Raw genomic sequence first — 12311 nt, forward strand, 5'->3', positions numbered from 1 at the left:
GGGTCAATAAGTTTTCCCCATTTTTTTTGTGGTAAATTAGGGCCTCGACTTATACTCGGAACGACTTATACTCGAGTATATACGGTATATATATATATATATATATATATATATATATATATATATATATATATAACCATTTTCAGAATTTCTAATTTCATATAGAATGAAATCGAATTAGAATAGAAGAAAATAATAGAAAAGAATAGACTAGAAAAACAATAGAATAATATATATATATTCCAAGGTTGCTGCACTTAAAAAATTGCTGCATTATTCCATCTAATCTTTAGAAAATTATCTTCTATTTTCATTTTATTATATATACAAAATATAATATTTTTTATCTATTCTGTTCTATTGTTTTCTATGCTATTCGTTTATTCGTTTCTATTATTTTCTATTCTATTCTAATCTTTTCTATTCAAATTTGATTTCAGTCTATATGAAATTTGAATTTCGGAAGATGGCTTTCGTATAGAATGAATTCGAATTTGAATAGAAAAGATTAGAATAGAAAATAATAGAAAATAGACTAGAAAAACAATAGAACAGAATAGAATAAAATATAATATATATATATATTATATTTTATTCTATTCTGTTCTATTGTTTTTCTAGTCTATTCTTTTCTACTCTATTCTAATCTTTTCTATTCAAATTCAAATTCATTTTATATGAAATTCGAATTTCGGAAGATGGTTTTATATATATATATATATATATATATATATATATAATTTTTTTCTATGCTGGCCTATGGTTTTTCTATGCTATTCTTTTCTATTATTTTCTATTTTATTCTAATCTTTTCTATTTGAATGCAAATTCATTCTATACGAAATTCGAATTTCGGAAAATGGTTATATAGAAATAGAATGAAATTGAATTCTAATAGAAAAGACTAGAATAGAAAAAACAATAGAACAGAATAGGGAAAAAAAAAAAAATATATATATATATATATATATATATATATATATATATATATATATATATATATATATATATATATATAAAAACATCTTCCGGAATTGGAATTTGGTACAGAATGAATTCGAATTAGAATAGAAAAGATTAGAATAGAATATATTATATTTTTTTCTATTCTGTTCTATTGTTTTTCTATGCTATTCTTATTTTCTATCCTATTCTTTTCTATTGGAATTCGATTTCATTCTATATGAAATTTGAATTTCGCAAAATGGTTATATATAGTTTACGTTTTCAAATTCAGTCAAATTTTTTCGAATGCGGTAGAATTTTTTCGAATTTGATAGTTTTTTTGAATGCGGTAGAATTTTTTCGAATTTGATAGTTTTTTTAGAATGCGGTAGAATTTTTTTTGAATTTGATAGTTTTTTTCGAATGCGGTAGAATTTTTTCGAATTTGAATACGAAACGAATCCCAAAAACGAATGTAACGAATGCAACAAATTTAACTAAACTAATTTAGTTAAATAACTAAACGAAACTAAACACATTTTTTCATCCTGCACATGTCTAGCTCTCCTTCATTGTCTCCAGCCCGCAAAAGTTCAGTGAGAGGTCTGGCTATTTTGGCAAATCCCTCCACAAACCTCCTGTAGTAGGAGCAGAACCCTGGAAAAGATCTCAGCTCTTGCACATTTCTGGGCCTGGGCCAAGTGGTAACGGCTTCCAACTTCTTGGGGTCAGTGGCCACTCTCACTTAGGCAATACTAAGCCAGTGCTACACGCATTTAGGCATTTAGAGGCATATTTTCTGCCACCTTCTGACAGCATAAATTCATACACTTATATGCATAAGGCACTAGCTATTCCTTTGACTGAATACAGTATGTACAACAGGTACTTGCTTATTAAAACACACATTTTTGAGTCATATATACACTATATTACCAAAAGTATTGGGACACCTGCCTTTAAACGCACATGAACTTTAATGGCATCCCGGTCTTAGTCCATAGGGTTCAATATTGAGTTGGCCCACCAACTCAAGCTATAACAGCTTCAACTCTTCTGGGAAGGCTGTCCACAAGGTTTAGGAGTGTTACTATGGGAATGTTTGACCATTCTTCCAGAAGTGCAATTGTGAGGTCACGCACTGATGTTGAAGAGAAGGCCTGGCTTGCAGTCCCCTCTCTAATTCATCCCAAAGGTGTTCTATCGGGTTGAGGTCAGGACTCTGTGCAGGCCAGTCAAGTTCCTCCACACCAAACTCGCTCATCCATGTCTTTATGGACCTTTTTTTTTGCACTGGTACAAATCAGTTGGTGTAGGGGGAATTATGGTGTGGGGCTGTTTTTTAGAGGTTGGGCCTGGCCCCTTAGTTCCAGTGAAAGGAAATCTTAAGGCGTCAACATACCAAGACATTTTGGACAATATCATGCTCCCAAGTGGTACAAAAGCAAATAACTTTGGTGATATAGCTCAGGGCAGCGTTGTAAGTGGTTTTGTATGTTGTTGGTATTTTGAATTTTATTAGTTGGGTAATTGGAAAACAGTGGAGGGCTTGACAGACAGTGGTGATGGTGACTGGCATTGATCCAGTGTGGGAAACCTCCAGTTACTGCACATAACATATACAGACTCTTAAGGGTTGATTTACTAAAGGCAAATAGACTGTGTACTTTGCAAGTCCAGTCACATTTTGCAAGGGCATTTGAGTCAGAGCTTAGTAAATGAGGTGAAGCTTCAATTTGCTTCAATGCAAATTCTCCTTGCATGTGAATACCCAATCACATGCAAGAAAAGAAAAAAAAAAGAAAAACATAATTTTTGCTTGCACATGGTTGGATGATGGAAGTCAGAAGAGCTTCCTCTCATTTACTAAGCTTTGGAGCAAATGAAAATCAGTGCAAAAGTCCCTTGCTACATGTGGCAGTCTCTCCCCTTGTAAATCCCCAGGTGTACTGAATGTACTCACACTGTCCTCTTTGCTTCCTTTTGCTCCTTAGGCAGGATTCCTTCTCAAACCATTGTGCTGAGCGGGTCTTCCCAAGCCCAGCCTGGAGGCAGAGCCACCCTAGACCCAGGGGTTCCCTCCTGGGCCACAATAGCCTTATCAGCACATCATCTTCCACCTAATTCCCCTACTGGCTAGTCTCTCCCATATTGAAGGGCTGATCCATCACCCTGCCCAGACATTTCACCCAGGGATTGGTCAGATTCCCCTAGTTATGCAGATAAGCACTTCCTGGCCCCTGCCTACTAACTTCCAGAAGCTTCTACCAGCTTCTAGAACCAGGGGGAGGTACAGGAGACCCGCCTCTGTAAAGCCATTCTGCCTGACCTGCAATAACCCAACCCAATTTCTGACTCACATAATTTACCATGAGTCATAGCTTAAATTTGCCTACACTGGCACTAGTGGCACACTAGAGGGTGTTACATAGATAATACAATTTCAAATGTTCTAAAGATATTTTTTACAGATGTATGGATATTTGTTTGGCTCTAGGTTTCTGTGTAATACAACAACAGGAAATGGCCTTAAATCACATTCGATACAGTAAAGGCACCGTGATTGAAAATGGACAACTGGTTGTATTTGAATGCGCTGAAGGAATGGTGCCACTGAATAGTCTGGAAGGCAAATGTGAAAGAAGACACATAAATTACCCAAAATGCATCTCTACATGTAAGTTTACAATAATCTCAAATGTCTGTTTTTGACTTTTTTCATTTCTCTTTTGACTTTTAAACATCACTCGTTCTGCTCATTAAAGGTCCTGCACCTATACGGATTAATCAAAGGGAATAAAACGAATGCAGGGCAAAGCAGATTCACTCACAGTAGAATTTAAATGGTTGGAAACCCTTCCATATACCTAGTGAAGTGACTGGTCCAAGATTAAACAAATCCTCCGGTCTTCTCTTCTCTAAATCAATTTAAAGTGCTGAATATTTTAAGCTTGGTTGAGAGTTCAGAAAAAAAGGGGGCGGAAAGCAGAAGTGACACTCTGCAGAGCTCAGTGAGGAGAGCTCTGAGAGCTGATTGGACGGAAAGGGACACACCCACCTTCACACAGCTCACGGGAACAGAGCCGAGGCTGTCAATCAGCTGCAGTTTCCCCCCTTGTCACCATTTTTCTCTTGGTGTCAGGAAAACTTGTCAGAAATGACTTTTTTAAAATTTTCCTTTATTGTTATTTTATGAAAGCTAGCAGGGGGAGATCTCCAGCTAGCTGTTAAATTGGACTCAGGGGGGTGCGGGGGCCATTGCATTTGTTGTATGTTCTATGTTACACCCTGAATATGGGTGTAACATGTAACATGTTACAAAAGGCAAACCTATCCTTTCAAGCCCACCACACAAAAAATGCTTGGAGGTATTGTTTTTTTTTTTTGTTTTTGTTTTCTTTTTTAGCAGAAGTTACATTGTATTTCTCTTCTGTACACTACCGGCATGTAAGATGCTAAGTGTTCAGATAGATGTATAATGTAAATCCAGTTACGGTCGCACAATGGCCGCAAAAAAAGATACAGGTCTTGAAGAACCAGTGGATAATATGGCGTGTTCCTGCTGCAAATATTGCCTCATTCTTAACCAGAAATGTACTGTAACAGTTCTCTACACATTTCATGAACAACATTCACTTCTTCAGGAGACTGTAAATATGTGGTGGTGTCACAATCTGGAGTCAGGCTCAGAGACCAGTAGATATAGCAGTAGCGAGGCTCCTTAGAACCAGCAGTCTCCTGGTCCTCCTTCCATTCTGTCAACTGATTATTGATTTTCTCAGAATACATGCCCATTACAGTTTTGGCTATGGGAGAAGTATTAATAATTGGGTCTTCCTGGGACCATATTTGTCATTTAATGTTCCCATTAGTGAGAAGTGGCTATCTCACAAGGTTATCATTCGGGTGGGGATTCAGCCAGTATTACCCTAGTATAACCCTAGGTTCACACCTATGCGTTTTTTTAGTGCATTTTGCAGTTTGCAGAAACGCACTACAGTCCATTTAACATGGTTTCCTATGGTACACGTTCACATCTATGCGTTTTGCGGCCGGTGTGTTTTTGAAATAGGTCGGGGAATTTTTTTCTGTGTTTTGCATGTAACACACTGGAATTGCACCTGGGTCCCCGCCAGGTCCATATGAGGCCCTTCAGGTCTAGTATGGATTCGGAGGGAAGCCCCCCACGCCAAAACATTTTTAGAAAATGGCGTGGGGTCCCCCCAAAATCCATACCAGACCCTTATCCGAGCATGCAGCCTGGCAGGTCAGGAAAGGGAAGGGACGAACGAGCGCCCCCCCCCCCCCCGAACCATACCAGGCCACATACCCTCAACATGGGGAGGATGGGTGCTCCCCCCATGTGAATGGGTATTGGGTACATCGTACCTTTACTCATTCACCCCAAAAAGCAGTGAAATGTAAAAAAATAACAAGAGCCCGTTTTTGACAAGTCTTTCATTAAAAAATTTAAAAAGCTCTGAGCCGCCTTCTCACGCTGCTGTCTTCTCCCGCTGCTGTCTTCTCCCACTTCCGTCTTCTCCCAGTGCTGTCTTCTCCCAGTGCTGTCTTCTCCTACTTCCGTCTTCTCCCAGTGCTGTCTTCTCCTACTTCCGTCTTCTCCCAGTGCTGTCTTCTCCCGCTTCCGTCTTCTCCCAGTGCTGTCTTCTCCCACTTCCATCTTCTCCCAGTGCTGTCTTCTCCCACTTCCGTCTTCTTCCAGTGCTGTCTTCTCCCGCTTCCGTCTTCTCTCAGTGCTGTCTTCACCCGCTGCTGTCTTCTCCCACTGCTGTCTTCTTCCTCGCCGCCGGTTACCCGCTAAAAAGAAAAAAAGCCGCTGTTCTGTGGCTGTCTTCCTCAGTTGTGTTGTCGCTCGCTGTCTGGTATCTCTTATATAGCCATGGGGTGTGGCCATCTGATGACGTCACCAGGAGCAGACAGCAGCAGGAGAAGACGGCTCGAAACGATTTTTATAATAAAGGACTTGTCAAAAACCTGCTTTTGTTTTTTTTTTACATTTCACTGCTTTTTGCAGTAAATGGGTAGGGGTACGATGTACCTGATACCCATTTACATGGGGGGGTGGGATGTAGATTCTGATAAGCCCCCTCCCGCAGACCCTGATAACCACCAGCCAGGGTTGTCGGGAAGAGGCCCTTGTCCCGATCAACAAGCATCTGTCCCCCCCTGTTGAGGGCATGAGGCCTGATATGGTTCAGGAGTGGGGGCGCTCGTTCATCCCCTCCCTTTCCTGACCTGCTAGGCTGCATGCTCGGTTAAGGGTCTGGTATGGATTTTGGGGGGGACCCCACACCATTTTTTTTCTTTTGGCATGGGGGCGTGGTATGTCTTGGTATTTTTTTACTGGCAAGTTTGTTTTTTTATATTGAGCTGTCAGAAAGGAACCCAGCTGACAGCTGATGACTCATCGGTTAATAAGGATGCTGCAGCTAGCTTCCCAGCTCCCTCCCTAGCAACCAGATATATACAGTGTGTTTACAGTGTGTTTAAAGAGAAAAGAAAACATAAAATGCAAAATGTATGAAAACTGCATGCAAAAACAGATAATAAAACAAGGGTTTAAAAAAAGCAAAATGCACTGCAAAACTTGCCTGAAAAACGCATCAAGTGTAGCCGCATAGATGTGAACCTAGGGTAAGTGCATGTGTTCTTCCATGTCTAGATTTGGTGGCCTCTGGTCTCACATTAGTTACCAGTATGCTGGTACATTTTCAAGAATTTTCTTTCATCTTCTTTCTATCCTGTAGCACAGTGGTCTCCAAATTGTGTCCCAGGGCCCAGATGCAGCCCTTTGCTTGCTTTTAACGGGCTCTTGGGAAATTATTTCATCCACTGACACCAACGAAGGGGCCCAGTGACACTAATGAAGAGGCATTTTTCCTCCCAATGATGCCAATGTTGGGGCACAGTTTCTCCCACTGATATACCAAAGATAGGGCATTCATTTTTCTATTACCAATGACCACATTTCAGACCCTCTAAAGTCCAAAAGACAATATACTGCCCCTTTGTTGAGAAGGTTTGGAGATCCCTGCTGTAACATATTGACATATTTATTGTATGTGTTCTCTACTCAATTGCAGCGTCTTGTATTGTGAGATCAACTGAAATGTTACAAAACAACATTAGGTGGAAATATGCACCTCCAGAGGATAACATGAAGGAAATATACATTGTGAATCTTGATAACGTAACATTTGAGTGCACACCTGGATATGGCATTCCCGATCAAAAAAGTCTGATGGTTCAGTGCTTGGAAGGTGCGCTAAAATACCCAAAATGCTTAAAGGAAGGTGAGTAGCAGATTGCCTACTAAATACTTCAGATGATGATTGTCTATGTAATATATTCCTTCTCTGTATGTATGTTATATTTCAGAGACCGTGTCTAAGGCCTCATTCACACGGGCTGAAAAAAACCCCATTCAGAGGCATTTGGGATTTTTTTCCACCACTAAATGCACTTGCATGTTTGTTAATGTGCTCATGCAGAGGTTTTTATGCCTTCTGAGGTACAAAAAATGGCCCGAGCACACATTTTTGCATCTTTTCCACGAAAACGGGCATAAATTTATTCTAGTGAATGAGTACATGAATATTCCAGCCAATAGAATTAGCTTATGATCAAAAACTTCAAAACATCATAGGCATGTAAATACGCATTTAGGCATTTAGAGGCATATTTTCTGCCACCTTCTGACAGCATAAATCCATACACCCATGTGCATAAGGCCCTAGCTATTCCTTTGGTGGAATATGTAAAACAGGTACTTGCTTATTATCACACACGTTTTTGAGTCGTATATACACTATATTACCAAAAGTATTGGGACGCTTGTCTTTACACACGTATGAACTTTAATGGCATCCCAGTCTTAGTCCGTAGAGTTCCACAAGGTTTAGAAGTGGGTCTATGGGGATGTTTGATCATTCTTCCAGAAGCGCATTTGTGAGGTCCGGCACTGATGTTGGACGAGAAGGCCTGGCTCGCAGTCTCCGCTCTAATTCATCCCAAAGGTGTTCTATCGGGTTGAGATCAGGGTTAACTTGCTCATTCATGTTGTTATGGACCTTGCTTTGTGCACTGGTTCAAATCATTTGGTGGAGGGGGGATTATGGTGTGGAGTTATTTTTTAGGGTTGGGCTTGGCCCCTTAGTTCCAATGAAGGGAACTCTTAAGGAGTCAGCATACCAAGACATTTTGGACAAATCCAACTTTGTGGGAGCAGTTTGGGGATGGCCCCTTCTTGTTCCAAAATAATTGTGCACCAGTGCACAAAGCAATGTCCATAAAGACATGGATGAGCGAGTTTGGGATGGAGGAACTTGACTGGCCTGCACAGTGTCCTGACCTCAACCCGATAGAACACCTTTGGGATGAATTAGAGCGGAGACTGTAAGCCAGGCCTTTCCTCACAAATGCGCTTCTGGAAGAATGGTCAAACATTCCCATAGACACACTCCTAAACCTTGTGGACAGCCTTCCCATTAGCGTTGAAGCTGTTATAGCTGCAAAGGGTGGGCCAACTCAATATTGAACTCTACGGACTAAGACTGGGATGCTATTAAAATTCATGTGCGTGTAAAGGCAGGCATCCCAATACTTTTCGTAATATAGTGTATGTAGTGTACCTTCACATTGCCCACATTCTAAAATGCTCCATTTAGAATGCAGGCTGCTGTACATTTTGTTAGGCAGTGATTTTCATTATTAATATTATAGCGTTTTTTAAACGCACCAACAGTTTGCACAGCACTTTACAATATAAAGAGAGACAGTACAGTTACAATACAATACAATTCTATACAAGAGGGTAAGGAGGGTCCTGCTCGTGAGAGCTTACAATCTAATAGAGAAGGGAAAGTGGTACAAAAGATAATACCTGTGAGAAGGATGAGCTGATAGAACTATTAAAAGTTCAGTTTTTAAGTAGAGATGAGATAAGCTTTCCTGAAAAGAGGAGTTGTTAGGGATCTCCTAAAAGATGGATAGAATGGAAGATAGCTGGACGTATTGGGGTAGAGAGTTACAGAGGAAGGGAGAGGCTCTGGAGAAGTTCTGAAGAGGAGCTTCGGAGGAGGACACAATCGATCTAGAGACCAGTAGGTCTTGGCAGCAGCAGAGAGGATGATTTAGGTGATATATTTAGACAAGATTGGAGATACAGTTCATGGTAGAGTTGTAAATGACTTCGTAGGTTGTTGTTAGTATTTTGAATTTTATTTGTTGGTCAGTCAGAAGCCAGTGGAGGAATTGACAGACAGGGGTGGTGAGCACTAAGCCATTGGTAAGGTAGCTAAGCCTGGCCGCAGAATTCATCATGGACTGAAGTATATATAAACTGTCTGGAGGTAGGCCTATGAGAAGGGAGTTGCAGTAGGCAAGGCAAGAGATAGCAAGGGAGTGAATGAATGGTGAGATGAGAGATGAGATGGTGGTTTTAGTGGTTAAGAATGGGCATATTTTGGAGATTCTACAAAGGTGACGGTTATTGGATATGAGGCTAAAAGAACAGGTCAGAGTCAAGGATTCCACCTCCGGTGCCATCCAGTGCACTGAGGATAATGCAGCATTTCTGCATTTTTCCGCACTGCACATCATACCAATGTTATAGTATAAACGGGTCACAATTGTTTTCTACGTACCCTGGCATTGACTGGCATTGATCCAGTGTGGAAAGCCACCAGTTATCGCATCGTGAACAGACTCTTAGGTTGATTTACTAAAGGCAACTTTGCAAGTGCAGTTGCGCTCTGCAAGGGCATTTGCTCCAGAGCTTGGTAAATGAGGGGAAGCTTCACTTTGCAAAAAAAAAAAAAACAGCATTTTTGTTTGCACATGATTGGATGAAAGCTTCCCCTCATTTACTAAGCTCTGGAGCAAATGCCCTTGCAGAGCACAACTGCACTTGCAAAGTGCACCGTCTATTTGCCTTTAGTAAATCAACCCCTATATGTGATATAGATAATACAATTTCAAATGCTCTAATGATATTTATATATATGTATGGATATTTGTTTGGCTCTAGGTTTCTGTTTAATACAACAAGATGAAATGGCCTTAAATCACATTCGATACAGTAAAGGCACCGTGATTGAAAATGGACAACCGGTTGTATTTGAATGCGCTGAAGGAATGGTGCCACTGAACAATCTGGAAGGCAAATGTGAAAAAAGATACATACATTACCCAAAATGTGTCTCTACAAGTAAGTTTATATTCGAGGTACAGAGATGCGAACGATGAGTGTGAGATAACTATAACCCTAGGGCAGGGGTAGGCAACCAGTAGCCCTCCAGCTGTTGTGGAACTACATTTCCCATGAGGCATTGCAAGTCAGGCAGTTAGAATTACTCCCAGAGGCATAATGGGGCTTGCAGTTCTGCAACAACTGGAGGGCCCCAGGTTGCCTACCCCTGCCCTAGGGGGTACCATCTCATATGATATATATAAGACAATACATTGACATTTGTGGGCCTTTACATGTGCCCTTCTGGGTTTAATAAATGCTAAACCAAATGATTAAAAATAAAAAAACATTTTATTGAAGATTACACATAGATTGTTTAAAAGAGAAACAGGATTGATTAAAATCAAAGTTACAAGCTAGTTGTCCAAGGTATGACCATCCTGGCTAAGAGATCCGGTTGGATTGGCCGACATGTTTCGTGGGCTAACCCGCTTCGTCAGGGCCTCAGAAATTCGCAAAGTACTCAAAATACTGTAACAATATTTAGACAAGATATTATCACAAAAAGACATTTGATATAAAGGTACTTTCACTTTTAGACATTAAGTCTTCTCATTATAACTTTCTGACATAAATCTTTATGACATGTTAATGATATATGTTAAATAAGCAATAGGATTTTCTCATCTCCGTTTTCGGTTTTTGCTTACCTGCCTGTTACATGTAAAAAAAAAAATTAAAGAGAATAGATAATTTAAAAAAATATTTTTTAAAAATTGACAGCGCCCCCATCCCCTTGTGCTCATGCACAAATGCAAATGTGTACATTGGTCTCGCACACATATGTAAATGGCGATTGCACAGTGTTCTAACCTCACTACTATCAAGGCCACAATCTCTGAATCAATGGACAATTTTTCTTTAACTTATTGTATATGTAGCGCTTACCCACAAAGGAGACGCTTTTTCTTGGGCCTCCCGTTCCTGTGCCCATGACTCTGCAAACAGCCCCACGGACTCTGATACATCTGGCTGTGTGGGGAATTTTCATTGCATATGTGCATGCAGTGCCCCAATGGAAAAATAATATTATATGAGACAGCAACAATAATACAGCAAACAGCTAAACCCTAGCAGGGAATATATTGCAAATAGGTGAACAATAGAACGAAATACACAGTAAAGAAAACAATCAATTTGTTGTAGAGAGCAACTCCCTCCCTAACTAGGGAGAATTACATCACACTAGCAGTTCAGCAGTCTGTAATATACTTGCATCTGCTGGCCAGTTCGTTGGGGCCCAACTGCTATGTTGGAGCATTCAGGATAATGTCCCTGTAAGGGTTAATTCTGCTTAGACCTGGACAATCAGTAGAATTCTTTCGGAGCTCCAGAAGCATTCAATGCACAAGACAAGATAGTCATTGAATGAATGCTTGGCTTTAATGGTAAGACTTGCATCTTTATACAAATTATGAACAAAGAATATTGCACAACTTACAGAGGAGGGAGGGAGGACAGAGTTCATCACATGACACATAATCCTTATACAAACATATAGCCTCTCAGACATAGTCTTAAACTAGTATTTTAGCTGACAGGGGATATTACCTGAAAACATAATTTAAACTATTTAATGCTGACGTTTCTGACTTTGTCTGAAGACATCATTTCAAAACCAGTTTTTACCAGACCTTATCTATACTGTGGTCATCGTGAAAAACAAGACCCTAAAATAAGAAATATTCCTCTGTCAGCTATATTCAAGTTTCAGTTGTAAATAAAGTTGCATTAAATTGAAAAATCTCTAATAAGAGACCAAGTGGAGGTGAAACAAACAAAAACAAATCAATCGAATAGTACAAACATATGCAATAAATAAATTGAATATTAAAAATAAGTGTCCATATGCATCAATAGTGCGTTAAAAATAAAAATATGAAAATAAAATGAATGTCCATATACACCAATAGTGCAAGAAATAGTGTCCTTTAGAATTGTGTACACAGTTGATAAGTGTATGGAGGAATAGGTAAATTTGGGCAATGAGGGCCACAGCAGGTAGGGATTCCGAATGACCACCTTAGCCCTTTAATACCACAACTGACAAAAAGGGGACTCAACCTGGAAGTGAAGCTCTATATATGAGAACCCT

At 39.8% G+C, this 12311-nt stretch overlaps 1 protein-coding gene across 9 annotated transcripts in view; it reads left to right on the forward strand.

The window, feature by feature from the left end:
• Nucleotides 1–12311, forward strand: part of LOC141117115 (coagulation factor XIII B chain-like) — a 91127-nt gene that overhangs the window by 32174 nt on the left and 46642 nt on the right. For 8 of the 9 annotated variants that reach the window (XR_012237105.1, XM_073609746.1, XM_073609742.1 and 5 more), the window contains 3 exons: nucleotides 3443–3622; nucleotides 7050–7259; nucleotides 9995–10174. Coding sequence is in view for 8 of the 9 variants with exons in the window: in XM_073609746.1 (XP_073465847.1) it covers nucleotides 3443–3622; nucleotides 7050–7259; nucleotides 9995–10174 (570 nt within the window). In the remaining variant the exon portion in view is untranslated. The remainder of the gene's footprint in view (nucleotides 1–3442; nucleotides 3623–7049; nucleotides 7260–9994; nucleotides 10175–12311) is intronic. The other variant, XM_073609749.1, reaches the window with a different exon arrangement.

Source organism: Aquarana catesbeiana, linkage group LG13, assembly GCF_042186555.1.
Source record: "Aquarana catesbeiana isolate 2022-GZ linkage group LG13, ASM4218655v1, whole genome shotgun sequence".
NCBI lineage: Eukaryota > Metazoa > Chordata > Amphibia > Anura > Ranidae > Aquarana > Aquarana catesbeiana.